The sequence below is a fragment of the Gymnogyps californianus genome, chromosome 2 (assembly GCF_018139145.2).
Source record: "Gymnogyps californianus isolate 813 chromosome 2, ASM1813914v2, whole genome shotgun sequence".
In the NCBI taxonomy this organism is placed as follows: domain Eukaryota; kingdom Metazoa; phylum Chordata; class Aves; order Accipitriformes; family Cathartidae; genus Gymnogyps; species Gymnogyps californianus.
The window spans coordinates 114332489-114357616 of NC_059472.1; the positions used below are offsets into that span (position 1 = coordinate 114332489).

Sequence of the window (25128 nt, forward strand, 5' to 3'; positions counted from 1 at the left end):
GGCCTCTTCAACTCACTGCTCCAGCTCTGTGATCTGGTTAAAACTGTCAGAATATCTCCCTCAATATCTAACCAACTGCCAGGATCTTCCATTTCACTACTTCAACCTTGTGTAACCTATGAAAAAATTTCTCCTTGTCTGAATAGGAACAAGCAGTGACAATTCTATGCTTTTTAACCAAATTGGGGCTAACAGCATAAGAGCAACTTTCTTAATCTAGTCTGCTAACAGCAGAGAGCTACCACCAATCGCTTCCTGTAGCACAGAAAACAAACCAACCTACACAATGACAGCAAGTAGCAACTAACAGCTGTTAGTAGCTGGATACCAGTAGGTTATAACTGCACAGGTTACAGACACACTAACCCCAGGACAAAAAGTAAAGTGAACTTCTGGGAAAAGTGGGAGGGAGAACATACAGGTCAAATAGATGAAACCTCTTCAATGCATTTCAGAAATAGTCTTACGACATCCAAGACTGCCACTCCATGCCATTCCTTTAAAAATGTAAGTTTTTGTAATAGTTCTTAAATGTTAGTCAAGTTAGATTCATCCACCAAATTAAGAGGGTAACATTTCTTGGACAAGGTCTACGCATTTTATGTTTATGTAGTAAAGAACCTAAATTGAGAGCAGCTCTCCATAGTAACATGAGAGTAAACATCATAATTAAACACGATTTATTCATCATTGCCGCCTATACAGCAAATAATTGATCCTTGTAAGACTTACATTTGTATTTCTCCTGACAGAGTTGTGAGAGTTTTTTGAATTACAAAATAATTCTATTTAAGCTATTTAAATTAAAAGCATGGTTCAAATTTATTTTTTCCAGTTGAGTCAACCTTCAGTAAGGCCTAGAAATCCTGATAGATGCTTCAGACTATAAACCCAAAGAAAATTCTTTAAATTTTAAAACTTCACTGCATAGCTTCAGCAGCTTGACATGAGCAAGCAACACATAAACCCCTATTTCTCACTTGTTCAGACCTATTTAATACCTTTGCCCTGTACTTGGAAATTAGAAAGTTGGATAGGCTTTCTTTTGGTTGTAGTATAACAAAATCTTTGCAGCCATTTTTAAGTTAGATAGAACATGATAACTTCAGAATTAGGAACAAAACTAAATGTAACTTCTTGACTATGATTAAAATCTAAAGAAAGCAACCAAAAACCTGACAGTAGCACTGTGTAATTATCTCATGTACAATTTTCCTTTTCTTCGTTTTAATTAGGTTAATTAAGTTTAAGAATACAGATAGCCTGCTGTTGAGATCATATCCATAATTGTGTATGCGCTGCTAAAAACATACCACTTTAGTCAATATCGGTAATGCCACCATGATAACTTTATTCCACTCTCAAATCAATCATATCCTCATCCTTAATGATGCACTGTTTAGTTGTTTGCATTCGAATATGCATATAAACATCCAAAAGAGTTACCGTAACAGTTTTTATTAAAAAAACCTAATGTACATGTTTTTCCCCAGTACAGTTATATTTTTCTTAAAAAGTACTGTGTGTATCAAACATTTAAGGTTTATCCCATCACTGTCAATTGTCTTTGAAGAGCTGTCAAACATCTTCAACTTCAATGAACTTCAGTATAGCCTCAAGAAAAAGCTTTTAGCTTTCTAAATGTATGAGAAGAGGCTTAGTATTTTGTGGCATGAAGACAACATGCCATTAACAAGTAATTCGTGTGTTTATAGCATTCTTTCAGGAATGACATAAACTCCAAATCCCAAGTGATAATTCATACCCTGCATAAAACTAACACAAGATACATTATTCAGATGAATAGATAGCATTTGGAAAGGTCCGTCAACATTCATATTTTTAACAGCTCTTTAAAGAGGTAATGGTGCAGATTAAGTACAAGCTTTTTGCCTCAGTATAATATACATTTGAAATTAAAATAAAACATGGAAGACCAATATTTTTACATTTTATTCTTCAGAAAAAGAAGAATCTTAAAGAAAGCATTTAGTAGTCCACTTGTGCTTAAAATACTCAATGCATGAGAAAGCCAAAAGAAAAAAAAATACACATTTTTGTACACCATGATCAAAAAGATAACATTATAAATTTTCAGAAATTGCACTGTATTTAAAACACTCTCTAGAATCTTCTCCACTTCTACGTATGGCTACTGAGGCTGCCTGACACAGTTCCTTTTCCACTTTAATTGCCAACCTGTGGAGGCCCTTCAGGGATGAGTGATGTGAAGAAGGTTGTGATAAAGGACCAAGCAGAAGCCATGAATCCAGGCTGCTGCTCTGTATTGGCATCTTCACCTGCATCTTCTCCGCTGTCTTCCTCAATCCCATCATCCATAAGTCGTTCCTTTAAAAACAGAAATTGAAGCAATTCAACTACTTCTTTTCAGAGCTCTGACATAAGGTAACCAGCAGTATCTTCCTACATTAAGTAACTTCTATCAGAACCACCTCCTGAAGAATAACTAGCATGAAGAAAGTCTGTGACTGAAGTAGAGACAATCAGTAATTGTCAGACTGAAAAAGATACAGAATTTAAGCAGCAGGCACAACACTAAGGACAATGCCAAAAGCTTTCTGGTTAAACCGACTGCATTTCATAAACGTTGACTTTCTGTCCAGGCATTACAGCATACTTTACAATATAATACATAGGCGTCTCAAAGGACATGTTTGCTCTTACTCACCATCTCTTCAAGATCAGGATTATTTGGATGTTGCCCATCACGGTTCACTTCCACGTTATTGGCTGCCTGTTGTTGGCCTCCCTCTTGCCTAAAGGGGAACCATCCAGCTTGGTGTCTATGGAAGAAAATGGAACAGTTGAAAACTTCTGTTGAAAGGAACAAAAAGATTTTTCTGCTATAGCTAACTACCACGGCAAATTCTTCAAGTCTATTTTTCTGCAAGTCTTACTTCTAGATCAAATGGCTATTCTTTGATGTCTGGGTTAAGGAGGGTCTTGCTAAGAGCTGTTCTTTAAGTTTCAGAAGCACTGTTCACAGCCCTCTGTTCCAGAAGATGAATAATTTACCATGATTAGGTGATTAAATACATAGAATACTTTTTTTGGGTCTCCTCCCCATTTTTAAGGACTTAAGTTATTTAATTTTCAAAGGCAGCCTTAATTTTCATAGTTTAAAATTGATTTTCTGTGGAAAAAAGAATTTAAACTTCAGCTAAGGCTTGAACCACATTACCCTTGTAAATTAAATAAGACTCTCCTACGTTGTCAAGTGTCTATATTCTGATTTCAACTACCATATCTGCATGAGAAACAGAACAGTCCGTGTGAGGACTGAGACTACAATGCAAGGAAACTCTCAATGAATGACATCAGTCCAAAATATCACGCATTACTGCTGTTTTCCGCTTCTATTTACATCACTAAGGTATTTTCATATTGTCCTGGTTTCAGCTAGGACAGAGTTAACTCTCTTCTTAGTAGCTGGTACAGTGCTGTGTTTTGGATTTAGTGTGAGAATGATGTTGATAACACACTGATGTTTTAGTTGTTGCTAAGTAGCACCTACCCTAAGTTAAGGATTTTTTTTTCAGTTCCCCATGCTCTGCCAGCAAGCAGGTGTACAAGAAGCTGAGAGGCAGCAAAGCCAGGACAGCTGACCCGAACTAGCCAAAGGGATATTCCATACCATAGAACGTCATGCCCAGTATATAAACAGGGGGGAGCTGGCCAGGAGGGGCGGATCACTGCTTGGGCATCGGTCAGCGAGTGGTGAGCAATTGCACTGTGCATCACTGTTGTTTTTTTTTTTCTTTTTTTCCCCTCTTCTTTTTTTTGTTATATTCCTTTTCATTACAATTATTATTATTATATTTCATTATTATTATTGTTAGTATTGTATTTTACTTCAGTTATTAAACCATTCTTATCTCATGAGTTTTACCTTCTTTCCCGATTCTCCTCCCCATCCCACTGGGGGGGGCGGGGAGTAAGGGAGCAGCTGCATGGTGCTTAGCTGCTGGCTGGGGTTAAACCACGACGTATATAAAGGGAAGTGATGACAACAGTACTGATATTTCTTAATAAAATAGAGAGCGAGCTTAGGTCTTTATGATGCATTGGGGGGGGGGGGAAATAGTTTAAGTCCCTGCAATTCTACCAGATCTAGTACCCACCATTACAGTAGCATTACCTTAACTCTGCCTAACACAACTTACTGCACAAATCCCATACATTAGTTTTGAAATATAAATGAGCTTAGCTCTGCGATTTTCCTTTCATATCCAAGCAGTGTTTTAAGTTTATGCAAGCATACGCTTGACCTATATGAACTTCCTTCCCCTCACCCCCACTTTCTAAATTTCCATCCCAAAATTTTACATTTCTACAATACTGATCTGTTAATATCACTAACATTTAAGAGCACTGTGTTTCAGGTATAAGTGGTATCCAACTTATTGTAAAAATGTTTTGAGAATTATTTTTTTTCATATCAGCTTCTCTACTTGTTCGAAATTTAAAATTTTTTTATTTTTTTTAAACACACCATACTGTAAAGGAGCAGTGCCTAAACTTCTGCATTTGGATAATTTTTCAGTTTAAATGGATTATACACTAGCACCATACCCCACATATCAGATCTGCAGCTGTACTCAACTGTTATACTCACAAATAAACCAGCAGCATGGCTCCCATTACCATGACAAATCGACTGAAGGAAGAATAGAAGTATACAATGCTCAGAAGAATTGCTGCTCTGGAGAACGTGTACATCCAGTCCAGCCAGTCCCGGTTGAAGTCCTCCTCATTCACTATCGGGCCACCCTGTGCATTCATCTGAACATTCGGGTTTACAGGCCTGTTCTCCTGAACGGCTACATTTGGCACTGCTGCGGGCTCATTTGCAGGAGCACGTTCTAAATTTACAGCCTGGGCAACTGCAGATCTCACTGGCTCAGTGCTGGAAGTCACCTGGGCTGAAACAGCAGCTTGGCTAAAAATTTAAACATAAAACTGGTTTGTCAAAATACATGCACCAAAATTTCTAAGTCTATTCTTATCTTCTTTTCTACACTAATAAAAACAAAGTTTCAGATGTAAAACATGCCAAAACAAATTGCATTCTCCCTTAAATCTTTACTTATTAGTACATTCATTTAATTCCAATCCAAAACTGGATTTCATAATTTGCTGGACAAAACTTAGTGTAAAACAGCATAGCCAGACACAAACACAGACACTTCGATCCTGCAAACAACATTTAAGTTTTTAATACCTTCCTTTCATTAGTGTAACTCAGTACTACCTAAGACAATGCACACTTACTATTGCATGTAGTACTGACGTGCATACATTTGTTGCCACCAGATCATCTGTAAGGGACTGAATGCAGGATACATAGAAAATCCAGCAGGAACACCGTGGCCTGGAAATTGGTTGCCTATATTGCTAGAAAAGGATTTAAAGAAAAACATTCAGTTCTAAATTGCCACATTTATAAAATGCACTAATATTAAAAAACAAAGTAGCGTTTTTCCTCTCTTTTGTTCCCCTACAATAACACACTGAAATAACACTGAAACAACACGTAGTGAGATCATCCAACCCATTCCAAAAAAGCACTATATTTTCATACAAGAAATTAATAAGCAAAGTTATTTCTATAGAAAAGGATTTCTGTTTTTGTACTTAGAATTCTGTCACTAGCTGCACCTCTGGGACAAAACCATGTTCAAAATTTTTCAAAATCGTGTATAACTGCAGAAATTCTTCCATACAATTCCTTTCAAGTTCAGAGGTCACCCTTAAAGGTGCTGCAGGAGCTGTAAAGGGAAAACTTACTGTCTTCTATAGCTTTCTTCTAGAAGCAATACCTGAAATATGACTGTGATCAAAGACATGAGAAAATGGACAAGAGCAAAGACAACAAACTAATCTTTCAGATACAGCTTCTGAAGATTGCAACTAAGAACACTGTAAATTATTTACTTCCCCCCCCCCCCCCCCAATATTTTGAGCATAAGTGATTCTCCTCCCTATGGGCTTTCCACTCCGGTTCACATGCAAGAGATATAAAACTCCTATACATAAGTTTCAGGTTTGGTTTTGTCTTTTGCTTTTAAACTTCTTAGCCTCTCTTACCTCCTAGAGCATATAGCATGTTTTGGCAAGATTTCCAACTCTTTCCCCAAAGATTTTGATGTAGTGAACTGTAGTAAATCAGGACATCTTTCAGGACAGCATGAGAGTATAAAGCATGAAGAAAAGTTTATGCAGACTGCAGGCAGCAAAAGCTGAGACTGCGGTAATTGTACTGCAGACTACACCTGTTCCCTAAGTAAGGCACTCCCTGCAAAGATATCACCAAGAGATTTCATTAGTCTACCAGGCATTCAGATATACAAGACATGCCCAGAAAGAAAGATGGGAGAAAGACATTAAAATCTTTTTTCCATGTTACACATGAATAAGTATTTCACCATATTCTGGACAAGAGCCTGCCATGCAACTCCATGATGTCTGCTAAAACTGTTTGTTATGTTTGTATTTAGTCATAAGCTGCTTTGAGAAGCGGGGGGGGGCGGTGCACGCAAGCAAAAGTTACCTTCCTGATACCACATACAAACCAAGATAATCATAGGCAATACTCTAGGTTTCTTTGAGAAAACTGCAAGGGTGAACTGGCAGCCCTGCTGATGCTAATTATTTATGCATAATTAACATGTTGGAACAGCAAAGCTGTCAAGCTGCTATTGAAAACCATCAATCATGCTTTTATCTTTATGGCTGCAAGCTTTACGAATGTGTTTTTCTATCCCCTGAACTGGCAAACACTTTGAGAAATAAGACTCCTTCAAAATTCATAAAACACTGATCCTCATAAAACATTTGACCCCAGAATGTAAAGATGATTCAAATATTCTACATGGGTGTTGTTAAGTACTACGTTGTGACAAATCACTGAGCAATGTCTCAATTTCAAGCAGGTAGAATATCACATGGGGATGTGAACAGGCAGGACCACTCACTGCTCAACCACACCTCTTTCTCCAGCTCAGTCACCAATAAGCAGTGCTACCCAACTTGCCTGAGTACTGCAGGAATTCACCAATTCTTTCTCTCATCAGTTACAGATTTTAGGGTTCTTCTTTAAAACCGCTAAGTTGAGCTCAACAAAAGTTGAGAGGCCTTAGGCTAATAGCTCTCCCTCACAGATACATCTTTTAGAAATATTACAGGATTTGAGCCTCTACTTTCTTCCAAACTCTTTCGAAAGTTGCTTTCTCGATGTCTTAAAGCTTAATAGTAGATTAAGAAACCAGTCAACTAATACAAACCACAAAAGATTTCAGTTAAATCATGTTCTTTCCTTTCCCATTCAAATATTTTGGTGGGTTTTTTTCTTTCTTTCCTTTTTTCCCATGGCTTTTCTAGGAGATGTGACTTTGAGAAGCAAAACTTAACTTTTCAAGACCTGACTCCATTAATGAGAAAAAGTAGACATCAATATTCAAGAACTGGCTTCTGGCTTAGAATGCCAACTAGCACAGCAGTATTTTGTTTGCTCATCAAAAACCAGAATGAGGCAGATGTTGTCAATTATACAGCTATTACAGCTGCCAGGGTATTAAGTTAGCTTATGAAATCCAGGAACAACTCTAAACACAGTGTGATGTATTTCAGTGACAACCACCTCTCCAAAGGAACAGGCTCTTCTCAGTAAAGCAAGTTGGCTTGCTATTAGAAGAAAAAGGAAAGTAGCATGTGCTTTCTCCTCATCTTTTTCCAAAAGGAGGAGAAAGAGGCAGGAAGCAGAGTATTTAAAAAGAATGGCAGCGACAGCACAAGAGCAGAGAAGCAAATTGGATAGGCACAGGCATTCCAAGATTGGTGAACAAAGCAGAGCAGACAGTAGAAGAACAGTCAGATAAGTCAGAAAACAGTTTTTAAGGTTCAAATGGTAGAGGTAGCTTCAGAATATTCTGAAAAGAAAGAGGCATGCTACTCCTTAAATGGCTAGAAAGCTCAGAATTACTTCTTTTGGTCTATGGAAGACACCCAAAATGAGCTAAGTGGGATTAAATTTGGGAGTGAGGTCAGACTTGTTAGCTAGTGTCACCATGAAGATACTGCTCACCACTAGTGGAAAAATAAGACTTTTTATTCAGACTTAAAAGCTCAAACTCTGTCATCTGCATGACTGACAATAACTGTATTTGTTTAATGACCTTGACCCACAAAGACATCTCATTTAGTGTTCATCTCATATAAGCCTGGGATATCAGCTTCCAGTGATATTTCAATATCCTCCACTGTGTTACTTGCTACCTTAAAAAAAAAAAATACAGCAAGCAAAGGCTACTAATGAAGCAAGGTATTTACGTGCTAGAACATACTGCATGCTGTCAGTACATCATTTGGTTGTTCGCTTTCAAACATTACTGTATACACAATATGAAAACATTTCACTAGATGGGCTGCCCACACTTGACAAATAATCTCACTGCCTTGATGCTTCTTGTCTGTCTACTGCTTTCAAGTACTCTCCCATCTGAAATGCAAGCCATTTCAGGACTGAGCCCATCTGTTCTGTTTGTACCTGCGTAGCACAGCGGGGCCCTGACCCACAAGTAAGTCCATAGGAGCAGATAATGCTGTGATTGCTCTCCACAGCAAAAGACTAACTTGGTAGATATATAAACTACTTGCCCAGTCCCACCTCAAGTCTAGATTTTCAGAAAACAGCATTTACAAAAGCTCAAAAGCAACAGAAAGTCTTAAATTGCTTCCTCTGTAATATTTTAACAATCTGAATTAGCTGTTTTCCCAAAGGGTATTCAATTTGCACAGTGCAGCTTTGTGCCAGGAACTGGAAAACCATCCAAACTACCATTTAATCACTTAACATTCGTGTTACTTATTTGTACAAATTACTACTGAAAGTGTTGCAAAATGCTCAAGAAAACTGACCCTCACACACATTTTCAAACATCTGGAGACCTTTCACCATCAGTTCATCGTGCAGCTAAAATTAAAGCGTTTGGTCGTGAAACAGTAAGAAAAATCCACAAGGCAATGCAAATTTCAGCTACGAATCTTCATTGTTCCTAACAAGTCTCAGTCTGTGTATAAATTACATTAAAGCTAGATTTCATTGCCCCAAATAATGTTTAAGAGAGCAGCTAAAAAACAGAAGGCATTTCTTATTGCTGGAATACAACTAGCAGTGCCCTGAAGCAAACACAGATGCATCTGAAAGCATTAAAAAGGGTTTTTCAAGACGACAGCAGACTACAGTAGGCATTGGCACAGACTATTTGGACTTGAGCAGAGCCAGTGTCCGGCAGTTCGCAAAGATCTACCTTAAGTTCTCACAGTGTTCCATTAAATTACTTTTACAAAAAAGGCCTAAGATTATTTAGGGTTCATTTATTTTGACGTTTCTGTTCAGATCAGGAATGCATTTCTGAAGCAAATCTCCAGTCACTTCCTCTTACTACAGTTTTGTTTGCACCACGGAATGCTCTTGGATCACCACCTGGATTCCTTTTGGATTACACTAAATTGAAAGATGTGATTTAGGTGCATTGCTAACGCACCTCAGCCACAAACAGGCACCTATTCCAGGTGACCAAACTAGAGATAGTCCAAATAAGACAGAAAACCCTGAAACATGTGCAGTGTTGATGTCAGGTTCTCAGCACCTCTTTCAGTCTACAAGATCCACTCCTCTCAATCCACATTACTTGCTAATACAGACATAGACTTAGTATTTTTAAGTTACTCTTTCTTTCAAACACAGTAATGTCTTCCACATTGACACTTCCCACTGTATTTTAATTATTTCAGCTAAAAGACCAAGCAATGGTTCTGTTGCCTTTTTGAAGTCCATAGCCTATTCAGTTCACCATGCATACTGATGAAAAACTCACTCTCAGAGTATGTTTACGTGAAAAGCTAATTAGAAAAACCATTAAAACTTCTTACAAACTAGTAATTTACACAACACACAATAAGTTGTTTCCGGAATTAATTTACATTACACTGAACAGCAGTCTTCACAGTCAACCTAGCGTCACCTAGCTAGGCACTTAAATGCAAGTATAACTACTTCTGTGAAGATGCATGTGGTCAGAATAACGTAAGTGCTCCACCCACTGCAAAGGCAATTTCTTCCCAGCAGACAGTACATTTCAAATAACAAAAAAAAAAAAAAAAAAGAGGACTTCATGGAATTCAGGATGAAAACTAGTAAGACTAGTAAATTCTAGGTTAACTCTAACAACAGCATGTAAATTGAACTGAAACTAATAACTTTTCAAGAGTTCTTGACATTTGTTTTTTTACCAGTGACAGAAACAATTGTTACTGTTAGCAGGTTCATAGGGTTTTTTTTGTTTCAACGTTCTCCAAAGAAAATCTCTAGAATCTATATAGTACTGGGAGAATGCCTTGTCAGAAAGAAACCTCAAAAGTGTTCCCTGAGGAAATGACAGCTATCATCTCAGAATGCACTATCCTCCCATTTTCCCCTTGGAATAATAAAAAAAAAAGTTTAAGAAGCTGCAAAGGTCATGTGGGTTAAAAATTCCTAAAGCTGCTTTTTAAGCACAAAAAAAAAGACAGAATTTTGGAAGTTATGTCATAACAGATCTGATCTAGAAATGTACACTGGTTACATTTCATTGGTATGTTCGAAAATACTTAAAAATTCTGCTGTAGATACACAAGCACTTACATGTACTTAAAACACCTGCATATCATTTCTATAGTTGATTCCAATAGGGAGACATGGAGAGTTACATCTCTTATGTGTCAAAAACTAAGAACCATCATATTCTGATAAGAATTTAGTGTTGATGATTACAATAAAGGACTAGAAAAAGCAACTAGAAGCAATAATTTTATCAGTTACATTACTAACTACATCCACTAGATAAATATTACAGGTGCACCTATCAACAGAAAGTTGAGGGCAGAAAGCATGAAGAAAAAATAAAAAACAGCCTGAAGGGGAGCACTAAGAACACTTACTCTTTGACTGACTCCTGGGTAAAACATTAATGTTCACATGAAAAATGTTTCTAATGTGACTTATGCTTCAAGATGAACTAGCCAAATCATTCTGCAGACTGTGAAAGGAACATAATTGTAACTGAACATTTAAAGTACTTTAAAGAGTATCAAATAGCTGAGGATTGCTTCAATCTCACTTACCCTTGCATTAAATAAGGGAACTGGTGGCTTGGTATGGGATTGCTTTGTGCTTGTGGAAGATTACGATGCCTCACTCCATCTGCACTAGTGTTCAAAGATGTAGATGAAGCTTCTTGGTTTGTGGGTGAGGCAGCAGTGGATCCAGAACGGTCTAAATTCTTAAAAATAAATAAAATTGAGGTTGGGGATCTTTTCACCACAGTTACAAGATTTACTACTGTGTCTTAAAAAACTATTTGCTTTAATCTTTTGTCACAAGTTTTATTGAGAATATAAGCACCAGGCAAGTCTCCTGGGGTTTTACTGGTTCTGGCAAGCCTTTAGTAAAAACAGAAATTCAAAATTGCACTCAGGTGCACATATAAAAAAAGTAAAGTTTTCAGAAAGACTCAACACTTCATAGGTCCCAGAGAAAACCACAAGTCACTGGGAATCAAAGTTTCAAAAAGTTGAACCGAACTAAAGCTTAATCGAAAGAATATTTAGCAGCAACAAAAGTTCTAGTGGTTATCGTTAACAAAAGTAACTACAACCTCAGGATACAACTTTATATTCAGAGACAACAGTTCCTGCAGTGGCTTAAAATACCATTCCTCTATCCTTGTCTTCAGTTTCCCCTTCCACTCATCATCCTCGTCACTGCACCCACTTCCCAATCCAAATTGCTGTGCTTGCTGCTGGGAGCAGGCAGAGGGTGGGAATAGGGAAGCAGCTAGGAACTACTTAGGCTCCCAGAAACACACCTAAAACGAGTGCGTCAGACCTTGAATGCTTTCCAAGATCAATACTTAACCCTGGAAGTAGGACAACAGCTGGCTCTCCTAGATTATTTGTCACCATAACAAGACTGCATTTGGCCATTGAGATGCATTATTTTAGTTTTAATAAATCCCCAAATCCTGTTGCTAAGCATTACTGTAATGTTTACTCAGTAGAAAATCCTCTTCAACTTTGACAACTCAGGAAGTGAGGAGGTGCAATTACTTAAGACATCCATATCACATTTGCCCTACAAAGGAAAACAAGAAAAATTTACCACTAGACAGTGGGGGGGGTGGGGGGGAAATAAAAATAAAAAACAAATGGAAGAACAAAGGCCATTCAAGCTTTGGGTTTAGGTTGTCTCCTTCAAAGTATTATGAACTTAATACTGTGCATACTGACTGCTTTAAGCAGTCATTAATACAGTCATTTAAATACATTTACAACTGATCTACGTAGCAATAAAACAATCACAAAGGAGGTCCCCTGTGTCCTGCTTGCAAACAGAAATATAAATACAGCCTTCGAAAAGATGATGTAACCACTGTCCATTCTCTACTATTGCTTAAACTGCTCATGTTTCTGACTGTCACATAGCAGTCAGAAACAGCACCCTGTCAACAGAAGAATGAAGACACACAGCTTATTATGGGAAGGGTACTTCCCATATGCTGATAATCAACACACCACAGATTAAAAGTACCTTCAATGGTACTGTATACATTCCTTTCTGACTAACCTTCAAGGGTCACTTAGTGATACTGCCAACTCTGGAAAAAGCCAAGAGAATTACAGTAATGATGACCAAGTCATCAACAGAAACATTAACTGCACTTCTGTTAAAACAGAGTACAACCAAAGAACATCATCATTTTTGGAGGGTGTGAAGAAGGGAAGGCTCAAAACACCCTAAACAAAAGTGTTCTGTGAACAGCTTAACTAATAAAATGTTAAGAACACTTTCTACTTCTCACTGTCTTACAGACACTATGACTACCTTGAAGCTACAACGTAAGTACTGGCCAATTCCTGTCAAGCAGAATGAACACTGGCCAAGCTCCACCTGTCTGTCTCACAACAAGTCTAATTTGACTGGTCTCTCTTCAGCGGTACAAATTTTCACAAAATAAATCAGAACTATTTAAAAAAAAAAAGTGAATACACTGCTCAGTTTCTGCCAAAGATACAGGGATATGAAGAGAAAGGAAAATGTACTTTTTGATAAAGTGTTAAAAAGAAAGAATAGCTTAGAAAAAGTAGTGCTTTATCATCTAATAAACGTAATTGTGTTACAATCTGCAAAAAGGTCATCTTTGTTTAAATAAAGCGACACCCTTAAATAATCAAGTCTAATTGTACAAATTCATATGGTATGCTCTACTTTCACCACACTATTTTACAATCAGATTTTAAAAATTAAAAGAGAAATTCTAGGAAAGCTTCCTCAGTGTAGAAGAAATTCATGTCCTGTGTATGAAAAAAACTCACTGAGCTACTGCTGGAGGTTGAAGCTCCGTGACCTTCTCTACTGGTGCTGCATTTTGGAGAACTTGGGGGTGTCCGGGAAGTACATACCAGATGAACCATATGATATTCATCTTGCTAAAAATTAAAGAAATTGAAGAGCTAAAGCAACAATATTTGAGAAATTTACAAGCAAAAACTGTCTTTAAAAATCCACTTTCAAAGTTGCATTTGCAATCAGTAAAGAAACATTATATAAAACGGAGAGACCATAAAGCAAATCTTGAGCCTAGCACAAGAGAAGCCTACTATTTCACAACTAACATTTTCTTAGCAGCTGTCCACAATAACATATTGAACATTCACTTACCCCCAGTTTTCCCTAGAACTGCAGTATAGCAGAACCAATGGAAGACCACACAGAGCAACACGAGGAAGTGTATGACAAGCTTTAAGTTTTGTTTTGGAAAAATCTCAAACCCTTTACAGGGCTCGGTTTCCCTAAAGTTAAGAATGCTTACATTTGCATTGAGATCTAATGAAGAGTGTTATTCAATAAAGACATCAAGGTAAATGAAAAATGTAGGCACTGGAATTCCACAAGCAGACCAAGCTAAGAAAAATGTACCAGCCATTGCCTCCATCTCACTCCAGTCTAAGCTTGGCTCAAGCCTAACCTGCAGACGCCCAACTGAAGAGCGCCTGCAGATATTCCACACTCAGGGAATGCTATTTGAAGCGCTAGATGCGACTTGAGTATTCCTAAATATGTGAAAGTGAGGAAGCGAATGAATGGCACCACTTGAAGCTACGTCAGCATGCAATTAATCAGTCCACGCCAATTCTTCATGAATATGCTCCCCCCACAACATGGATGCCATAACAACTTCAATCTGAAGCTATTTCACTGTACCAAATGAAAACACCCCATTATATCAGCATGCCTGAAGCTTATATGGCCATAGCAACAAGAACAGCTATGACTGTGTATTTAAATTGCACACTACAGCTTCCTCAGTAAGCAAATTTTAAACAAAAAAAGCAACAAAACCCCCCCTCTGTCCTCTTCTGAAATCAGCGTGGTGCAGTCAAGCTGCAGTTTTTAATGAGATGACATTTAGAAATACCGGGTTTGGAGGTTTTTTTTAAACTATTAAAAAAAAATGTTAAAACACACATTTACTCATTTTTAAGTTTTAATCTTTAGGAATAAAGAAAACGGGATAACTGCTTTTATACACCATTGTGCATTACTGCTAGCATAGCCTATCCATATCCACATTCATTTAAACTCCTCCGCACGTATCAATTTCCAGTCCCAAGCACAGCCTCACTATTACGGTAAGTGTAATTTCTTACCAGTCAGTGATAGTAAGCAATGATCAGAGAGCACTGAACGCAGGTGATCAGCATTCTGACCATGTCAAAAGCCTTTAACCTAACTAGTTACCCTCTTTCTAGATAAGAACTTATGCCACTTGGAAAGGCAAAGGAAGCTAGACATATTACTTGTAAGCTTACATTGTACAGCTTTATTCAATGTGACAGTTTATTGTAATATATTTCTATTTCTATGTAACATGTTGGACATCACTATGCTTCAAGAGTGCCACAACTTCCAGCCTCAAGGTATTTTATATCAGCAAAATGACACTGCTCAGTATCAAAGAGCAAGTATCACAAAGCTAAATTGAGAGATTTAGTAAATCCTCAGATAATATTAGGAATTTATAGCTAATCAAGTAGGAAGAATATGGCAGAGAATGATATTGAACTTAAGAGCAATCATACCTTTTTTCCAAAAGCTCTTAAAAGCTTGAGCACAAAAAACTCTTCTTCCAACACAAATTTTTAACTTTGTGCTTAAGACTGATGAGTATGTTTCTAAATTCACCAAATTTCTTTAACTAAAGCCAAGGCCTATAGCTACTAAAATGCCTTTAAAGTTAAATACAGCCCCTGTATAATGAAGGAAGACATTAGTTAGGCAAAGTTTCTCCTCTAGCACATAAGCAAGGTTTGAAATCATGTTTCCTAAAACTAGTCTGCTGTAAGCAGGCCAAGTGTATTTAAGGGATTCAGACTTCATTTTGTCCTTAATAAGCAAAACTAAGCTTTGAGTTAAGTTATATAAGCATTTTCATGAATTTTTAAGTGGTACAGGACATATACTGGTTGGCACTAGTCCAGCTCCAGTTTTCTGGTAAACCTATACATAGTAAATTTCAATCATTTTTTGGTAAGCAGTTAAGTCCCATTTAATAAAATCTATTTCAGAATGAAGATTATAAAGTAAGAACTGTTAGTCTGGTCAAGCAATACTCAAGATTCCTCTGCATCAGTTTCTCCATACTTAATACTGAAGTTCAGTTGCCCACTTTCACTGAAGCATTAATCTCCTTTAGAGACTTTCCTCCATATTAAATATTAAAATGTTACCCACCCACTCTTGCAGTCTGTACATTGATTTTTACCTCAATACATTACAAGAAAGTATCATTACCAACACCCAGGTACTGTATTACAGAGTCTACATATTTCATAGGATTAAAAACTGTATAATTGTTTAATGACCTGAAGTATTTTCCAAATATAGCTATTGATGCACTCTGATCTGTTTACAAGGAGTTTAAAGACTACTCAACATAATGCTTTATGTTTTCTGTTACCATCACAATTGAAACAAAGTTCTTGATAATCTGCCCTAAATATCATCTTATTCTATACATTTTTAAGAACTTTACTAACTTAATGAAGTCCCTATTACTTGGTAGCATCAATCCAAACTATCTGAACCAATTTGAGAACCAAGTGCATGTATTTCAAGATTTCCTACATGAGATGTCATGCGTATTCAGGATTTGGACTTAATTTAAATGTTGACTGAAGAATCCAAAGTTAGATTAGTAAAATTATTTTTCCAAGATGAACCAGCAGAATACAAAAAAAAAAAAAAGAAATAAAACATGTAAGAACCAACAAACTTTCAAACATCATCAGGAACGGTTAATAGTTGACAAATAAAACCAGGACAACAAATAGCTTTCCCAGCAAAACCATTCAGGAATTTAGAATTCTGGTTTTGCATATAAATATATTACCCTTAATTTGGTTACACAAGTGCCATGTTTAATGTACATACCTAAATCCAAGAACTTACAAGAAATGAAATGATGTCCCAAACCAACACAAATCTGTTAAATGATTCCATTTATGTCATAGTGGGAACTGTCCAAAGAAGTCACTCTACACTACATATCACTTGTTTGGGACTTACATAGCCTACTTGCTCTCCCACCAATCGGAAACAGGCCTCAATCCACAAGTATCACAATCCTACATACAAGGGATACTTGAAAATACATTTTCCAGAACATACCAACATTATATGGTTACATCTCTCAACACAACAATGAAAATTTGAACCTAAACAACACAAATCTAAATTCCTATTTCCCAAAAAGGATTTTTGATCAAATATCATACGGTGTTGATATAAAGCTTACTTTTCTGAGAACATCTTTCAGCTGCAGATGATCAGGAAGCAGTCTGCCAGAATACACCAGTCTCTGATCCTTTGTAGACTAGGAGATGGGACAAAGAAAGGAATTTAGCTTTTTCCTGCTGTACAGATATACAGCTGGAGATAACATGTGCAGATGAGAAAATCCCTTATAATTCCAACCACCAACAGATAGCCTTAAAAACAGTTCAGAGGCTTCACAAGTCCAACTCACAAATTAATTCTGAAAAAGAATTCTGCTATTACGCCCTCAGCAAAAGTGCCATAACAATTAACAACACTTAACTGGCAAATGCTGCTCAAGAAAACTATCAAGTATATTCAAAAATTCCTTTCTTTTAAAGAAGATTTGCTCTTTCTTCTGCTCCCATTCCCAGGTGCTTGCTGAAAAAGTAGATGCAAAAATGGCTGGGGCAAAGAAAAAAAACCAAAAAATCAGAAATATTTAGTAGAATGACGGAATGATAATTAAAATAGGCAGATGAAGAGCACAAATTTCAATCTTTTTCAACAAGGAATTTCTGTTATTAGTCCCTGCCCCTATATTCCCCCCCCCCCCCCAAAAAAAAAAAACCACCCACACAAGAGGAAACAAGGAGGAAAGCATTAAAAAGCATGAAGCAGCAAAAGGATTTTTTTTTTTTTTTAAGGTAGCCTTCAAACTTTGGTAAGCTTTTTTGCCTGTTCTTACACTTCCACAGTTTAAAATACCTTAGTCATGCAAACAAAGATTTTTTTTTTTTTTTTTTAAAAAACAAATGATCCTCCATTCAGAATGTAATAACTTTTAACTATTCTATACGGAATAGATAACGATAAAATTCTTTTTAAAAGGAACTATTTGGGGTACCTATCTACAGTAAGATGTCCAGTACACTAAAGCAATAGGCAGCTCACTTGGTTAAACAAAACAAACAAGAACTCCAACCCCACTCAATTCAGTTTATACTGTCAGAAAGAGTTTTAAATAGTCTTAATACTAGTGGGTCACTAACATACTGTAACTATGTGAATAAACAGCTCCCTTTTTTTTTTTTTAAAAAGCTCCTAAATATTCACCCATATTGAAAGAACTTTTAAGAGAATCCAATTGTTACATCAGTTTAACTGTGTTCAGTTTAACCACTGCTTGCATCCTAAATTAATATAATAGCATTTATCACTTGCAAGAGAGCACTAACATAAGCAAATGCTAAATGAAGAAATCTAGCCTAACATCGGTGGAACAGACACGCATTATCAGCATGAAATATTTGAAGAATTTCCCCATCATGCAAACAGCTAGTCTTACAACATCTCTCCTCTTTCTCTCCCAGCCTTCTGTTGCCCACTCTGCAGTCTTAGTCATGCTAATACTAAGACACAAATACTTGAGATCCAGATCTCTGTGATTAGAAAAAGCTTTCACAGAAGTTTTGAGATTTTTTTTTTTTTTTATTGCAATAGCCTTTTACAGATTCCCAGTAACTTAGCAGAACACAGAAAAGTTGCAGAACTTGCTTTTTCCCTGAAAGAGTCTGGTCATATCACTAGAAAAAAACCTATAGGTACTCTAAGCAAATAATTATATAAAAGTACACATTAAATCTGAGAAGCTTTTGCTTTCACTTTTTTCCCCAACTTCATACTAGCCATTCATGATTAAATACATGTCTTTAAAAAGTGAGTGCATAACCTGCCACATATAGTACAGAACTGTTTATCACTTCTACTGAAGACTCATTTTCTATATTCTTCTGCATTTTCCTGTATTTTTAATTAGCGACTAAATACACTATTTTTGTAAGTCTCACAACACAGGGAACTAGTTATTTGCACCTCCAATGGATAAAATACTGCAATGAATTCAACATCAATGCTGTACTATTTCTACTTATGTTTAAAACAACAACAAAAAAATGCCTGTCTTTCACATCAGACTAAGTTCTTTTGAACTATACCATTTTGGTTGCTCCTTTCAAGCAGGAACAGGCTGCTAACAGAACACAAGCTTACTTGCATTTTATATTTGGGAAAGGCCTTCTTAGAAAAACTAGAATTTGCAGCATGCATCAAGATTACAGAAAACTTCAATTTCCTGTAAATTAGAAACTTGTTGCTTTAGAATGACCAGTGGAGCCAGAAAAAGTCTCAGAAACCTTGTTCTGGGTCCTGAGATAGATTATCTGGAGATTAATTAGAATAGATAAGCAGTTAAAACAAAACAAGCAAAATACAACAACAAAAAAAATCCCCAAACTCCACATCTTTGCATCACCATCCAATACAGCAATGGAGTGCTGTTTTGCCAGTCCCACTTATAATACAGCTTTCTACATGGTCAAATTCAGATTCTTCTCTTCAGTACTTCATATATGAACCTCCCCCCAACCCCATCTAATTAAGTACCTTCTCAAACACGATACAAGTAGTACAAATTTTTTTTTAGTATGAATATTTTAGAGAAGAAACTGCTAGATTAAAATGACCCCTCAAAGCTGACTACTACATAGCCTTCAGTAATGCATTTCAGCTCCCTACAAAACCACAAAAGAAAAGGTTACACATACATTGAGTACTGTTAATCATATTCAGCTAGAGACATTAATGGAGGAAGATGAGGTCTTAATCCCCATACTCCTCCCTACGTAACTTAAATACCTAACCGTGCACTACAGGATTACCACCTGCAATGCTGAGGGTGAAAGCCAACCTGGAATGCTGAAATGTGTGGGTTTTTTAAATGCAGATGGAAGAAGAGGTGATAAATGTGAAAACACAGTAATTCACATATATGCCAAAGTAAATGGAGAAGGCATTCAACTCATCCTCTGCCAGAGGAGGTTCACTACCACACTTCCTGCTTCAAGGAACAGCATGGTCACTGCTAGCCCAAACACTGAACTGTGATGGAAAAACACTTAAAATATATAATTAGAGTGACCCCATTTTCAGAAGCAAGCACACAGCATCAGATAAAATGATTCTAGAATCTAAAGTTTAGAGTGAGATGGAAGACAGTTTTCGGATCATAATCCAAAAGGTATGTATTTAAAGCTAAGAATTCAACAGCTGGTGGTTTGGTTTTTTTTCCATTTTTCAAGCAAGACTCCTGCAATGCTTAGTCCAAGTTAGCTACGCCCAGCACATTACCAAAACCACCAAACCTAAGCTAATGCAACAACTTCCTTTAGAAACAGAGACAATCTCTGAGCTATCCTGTTTCAGCTACAAGACATTCATTATTTTGGTCCCTCAGCCCCTCTCCCATTCTTCCATAGGAAATAAAAATCCAAACCACCACATCTGGTTAGAACTGTGGGCAAAGTACATGCTAGATGACAGGTAGTACAGGAAATGGGAAACAGCAGTTTTAAATTAGTGTTTATGGGTGTAATTGATGCAGCGGTTAATGCACTGAATGTAAGATCTGCCAGACTGAGACATACAGGTTGATTTTCCAAGTTTTCTTAAACAAATACTTCATTTAGGTACACTATAACTGCAGTACTCTAGCTATGAAAAATTGGTCCAGTCAGGGGAAAAAAAAAATTGACGAATGTGAACCTTAGTATAGACCCACAAACTAATTTAATACTGTTTTAAACTCATTTTGCTTATTCAGTGACGTACTTTAGTAAGGATACCAACTGTAATAATGACTAAACCAATTTAAATCTGCCTATACTTGGAATTTTTACATATTTAGCTAAGTCGTTTACACAAACTAATTTGGAAAAGTCACAAACAACACTGCCTCAAGGCCTAACTTCTTGTTTGCCTATTTTAACCACCTCATTTTCTGAAGATATACTCTTAATAAATTGCAAATTTAATGACAACATTTACAGTTACCATCAGTTTACTTACTAATTTACCGATGTGTATAGAATGAGGTATAAGTCACACGTGAAAATTTGGAAGACTATGTATAGCAGTGATAGCAACGGATTTGTATTTTACATCCTTAACTTCAAGAACACTGCAATACCTGTATAGAGCATCTGTGTTCTGATGTACTCTCACACTCTTAAAATAGCATTGTAATAGAAGTTATTTCCAGGACCTATCATATTTAGGGAATGTAGACATTTGATCGACAAGCTTTTGACACTGATCTGGTTTAAAAAGGAAAAAAAAAAAAAAAAGGGGGGAAAAGCTCCCAAAAGCACAAAGATTTAAACAAATTTGAAAAAGCAGTAACACTCAATGTCAAAAACATATCAAGCCAAAAATACATTTTTTGATTTTAATATACATGAGACATCCTATTGAACACCTTTCTCCCCTCCCATGTTATGACTTTAATTTGAAAGGTTCTATGAAATAAAAATAATGTATTCAGTTACTAGTTTAATTGCAAGTACAGTAAATCCAAACTAAATTGGAATTACTAAGATAATTTTCACTAAAGAAACTCCCCATTCTTTAACCCAGAACAGTTTTGGACATTCTGAACTAGTCATTTAATAACGAGAGGCATGTTGAGGAATCAATTTTCAACAGAAGAAAGATGTTCCAGGAAACTGACATTTAATATTATACTACGGGTTAAAACCTACAGTGCAACATAAAAACCTCTTGTTCATTAAGGATTCTTCCTAGAAGCCCAATTTAGCAAGATCATAGGATGAGTCAGAAAACTAGTGTTTAAACACAAATACGTCACAGGAGGAGACTCTAGTGAGGAGGAAGAAGCAGCAATCCGCTGAAGTTGTGTATTTGTTTCTTTCACAGCAGATAGGCTCTCTCAGCAGTGAATTACTCACAGCAATAACTAAATCCACAAACTCTCAAATACTGCTTAACAGATCTCAATGTACCAGCGACACAGCCTAAGTTGTTGACTGCTTTTCTTCTTTCTCCAAAAGGCAGAAACCCACTTTGAGACACAAAGCTACTATTTTACCTTCCCCCAGCCAAAAAAAAAAATCAACAATGCCAATAATTCTTCTATTGAACTAGGTGAATACTGATCATTTACAATATAAAGGCAACCTTTGTCTGATGTTTTCTATAGCAAGGTCTAGGCCCCACATGCTGCTGCAGTGTGGAGGCAAAGTCACTCCCTTTATACAGTTTTCTGGAACAAATTTTCAAATATACTGTTCCGTATGACTGCCATTCTAAACAGGTACAGTATTATCTTTCTATTATTATCTGTATGGTTTTTCATAGCCTCTTTTTAATTGCCAAATTTAGACCTTAAAAGAATTTACAAATAAACTGTATTTTCTTCAGGGAACAAAAAAACCTATAGGTCTTTATATTAAGTTTCAAAATACAGTCACAACTACCACACAAGTTTATAGAACATCTGAGAGCAGAGTTTTCAGCACAACCTCAAAAAAAATGGCTTTTCAAAGAGGGGAAAAAAAAAAGGAAATAATTCTGGAGGTTGTTCAATTGCATGTTTCAAATAATATTATGAATAAACATCTATTTGCTCCACACCTCAGTGAATTCACTAGATCGTGGTAACTATAGCTGCATCGCTTATACACCAATTACTTTAGACAGAACTCTTACATTTACAGAAATCAGTCATAAATTAACTGAGATATCAAAATTCCAGTTACTAAAAAAGTTAAATGGAGCATTAATAAGTGTCTACAGCAATACCACCTTTCAGGATGCTACACTGTGATCTTCTTAAGCCATACAAAAAAAGCAGCTATTTATATTGCCAGCTTCCCTGAAAGCAGAGAGCCATCCATTGCTTTTACACAGATAACTCTTTGACAGTGGAACTCTTGTTTATTTTGCAGAGTAACTAAGGAAAGTCTTGACCGACTGTCCACAGGTTACTGCAATGCCAGTCTTACCGACAAGATGAAGAAAAAGGGCTGGCCAACAACTCACCGGCTTACTGGGGTAGACTTTAGAGAGGTGAGATTTTAGCTTGCCCACAGTCCAGTCCAGAAAGCAGTTAATGGTCTGGTCGGTGTATTTCTGGTTGGGGGCCTTGATGATGAGGGTCACCGGGTGATCCACGACGCTTTGGTCCATGCTGCTCGTGGGGGCGGCCTCCCCTGCCCCTCTCTTCTCCCGGGGGAGACGAAGCCGCTGGAACCTCTGGGCGCTCCGGGTGGGTTCAGCGGCCGGGGGCGAACTTCCTGGGGAAGCTAGGGGAGCCCATCCCCGTGCTGGCGCTCACACCGCGGGCAGGGCGGCGGCGGTGGCGGCGGCACCGGCCGAAGTCTGCCCGCCAAGCGTGGGGGGGAGGGAGGGAAGCAAGCAGAGAGAGAGGCGGCTTAGCACGTCACACACAGGCACCCCTCCCCCTCCCCCGGTAACCACAGCGACGGAGGCTCGCGCGGTGCCAGCGGACGCACCCTCACCCCCCGCGGGCCGGCCGGGCCCCCTCCCGCTGCGCCCGCACCCACGGAGAAGGAAAGGAGACGGGACAGCCCAGTACCCGGAACGCGCCCGCCCGGGCTGGGCCCCTCCGCCCGCGGCACCGCCTCGACCTCCGGCCCGCTGTCGTTTGCGTAAAATGGAGACCGGAAGCGCGGCCGCGTCCCTCCTCCCTCCGCGGCTCCCCGCACGCGCCGTTGGGGGGCGCCCGCGGGCCGGCCGGGCGGGGCGCGCACGGCGCACGCGCACTGCGCTCCGCCTCCGGGCGGGGGAGGGAGGGCGGGGGTGTGTGACGTCAATCGCGGCGGTTGGTGCGTGAGGTGGGCGGTTAGGCGAGGGAGCTCCTCCGGCGTTTTCCGGAGGGCGCGGTAAAGAAAGGGGCGGAGAGGGGGGGAAAAAACGGTGTTGGCAGGGCAGGACTCGGGCGTTTTGAAATGATGCTTTGCACCGGGGTGGGGTGTGGGGAAGACCGAGAAGCGGGCCGGCAGCAGTGCAGGTCCTCGGTCTCACCAGGCCCCAAGTTTGTGGCCGTAGACGGAGGCCTGTGGTACAGGATGTGGAGTGTCTGTCACCTTCTTGTGTCAAGATGTTGGTTCACAAGATGGTCTCAAGACTGGAAAGGTTAAATACTTATTAGCAACGGAATTAAAACTTTGTTACTTGTGTGTCTCGCCTCCATCACTGTTGTGTGGGAACACCTCAGTGTATTTATCCCCAATATCCTTGTGAGGTCAGGAAACACTATTTTATAACCAGAATGGAGCCATAGGAAGAGATTTGCCTTATGTCACACAAGAGACCTGTCTAAAATCATAAAACAAGTTTCTGAAGTCCCAGGTTAGCATTGTAAACTTCTCATCATCTTATGTGATTTTCAGTTGCTAAGAAACTCCTTTAAAGGATAACTTTCAAGGCTGATGGATAAAATGACAATGAATAAGGGAAAAGTTCAGTTCACGATACTTCTGCTAAAGATCTTTGCAGTAAAAATTGGCCTCATTAACTCAATAAAAACAATCAACTGCTTATAAAAATTACTTTAAATTGTCTCTTGAACCAAGAAACAGTGCTTTCCTTCTATTTCCTTCAGTCTTCAAATGCTGTATGTAACTACAGAAGGCACAAGAGTTTCACATAGGTTTGATTTTTCAAGTAGTGTCCCTTTAATGCCAAAGAATCAGACCTTTCATTAAGCTCTGCAGTATGAACAAGAAGTGAGGCACGGAAAAGTTTGCTAATAAAGAAAGGACCCTAAGGAACTCCACCTTCTGAAGGGAAAGATGAAGAGCCTGAAGGAATATCATTAGCACCCAGGACCTAATTCTTCCTTTTAAATAAAACCTGGATACAGACAACAGCTAATGTGAGAATTTGCAAAAGCAGAGAAAATAGTCTTAATTTTTGTGTTTATTGACTTCTAATTATTTTCCTCTACAACCACTCTTTTGCCAACCTTGTGTTTGAGATGCAGCATGGGACCTCTTGTGTTTCTACAGCGCCTGTTGTCCTTGAGGTGGCTTGCCAAATCGTAAATGTGGACAACTGGTACTTGACAACACCTTCAAATGTAATATTTGACATACTCATATCAGTTTCCCAGCTCCCTCCCTTGTTATAGAAGAACAATTATTTGCACTTGAAATTCTGAACATGCTGTCGCTACCAGGGCATGTAACTTGGAATTGCCAGGAATTTCCAAGAATAGAACAGAATTTCCAAGCACTAGGCAGATATTTCTACCTAGGGTGGTGCACCAAAATCGATCAGCTAGATGAGCACTTGCAAGGATTACTACACAAAAATCAAAGCAAATGGTAAGTTTTGAACTTTGTATTTAGGATGGTTGCAATTTTATTGTT

At 38.0% G+C, this 25128-nt stretch overlaps 1 protein-coding gene across 2 annotated transcripts; it reads right to left on the reverse strand.

The window, feature by feature from the left end:
- Positions 1 to 1327: 1327 nt before the first annotated feature.
- HERPUD2 (HERPUD family member 2) lies at positions 1328 to 23106 on the reverse strand. Of its 2 annotated transcripts, XM_050891515.1 has the most exons (8): positions 22775 to 23106; positions 16917 to 16994; positions 13435 to 13548; positions 11185 to 11342; positions 5293 to 5415; positions 4637 to 4960; positions 2690 to 2804; positions 1328 to 2349 (listed from the first exon to the last, which is right to left on the reverse strand). In XM_050891515.1, the coding sequence occupies exons 1-8, from the start codon at positions 22919 to 22921 to the stop codon at positions 2188 to 2190; spliced, it is 1221 nt and encodes a 406-aa protein (XP_050747472.1). In that variant the 5' UTR covers positions 22922 to 23106; the 3' UTR covers positions 1328 to 2187. The 2 variants fall into 2 exon arrangements, with proteins under 2 accessions (XP_050747472.1, XP_050747473.1); XM_050891516.1 differs by lacking the exons at positions 13435 to 13548; positions 16917 to 16994.
- Positions 23107 to 25128: the final 2022 nt, after the last annotated feature.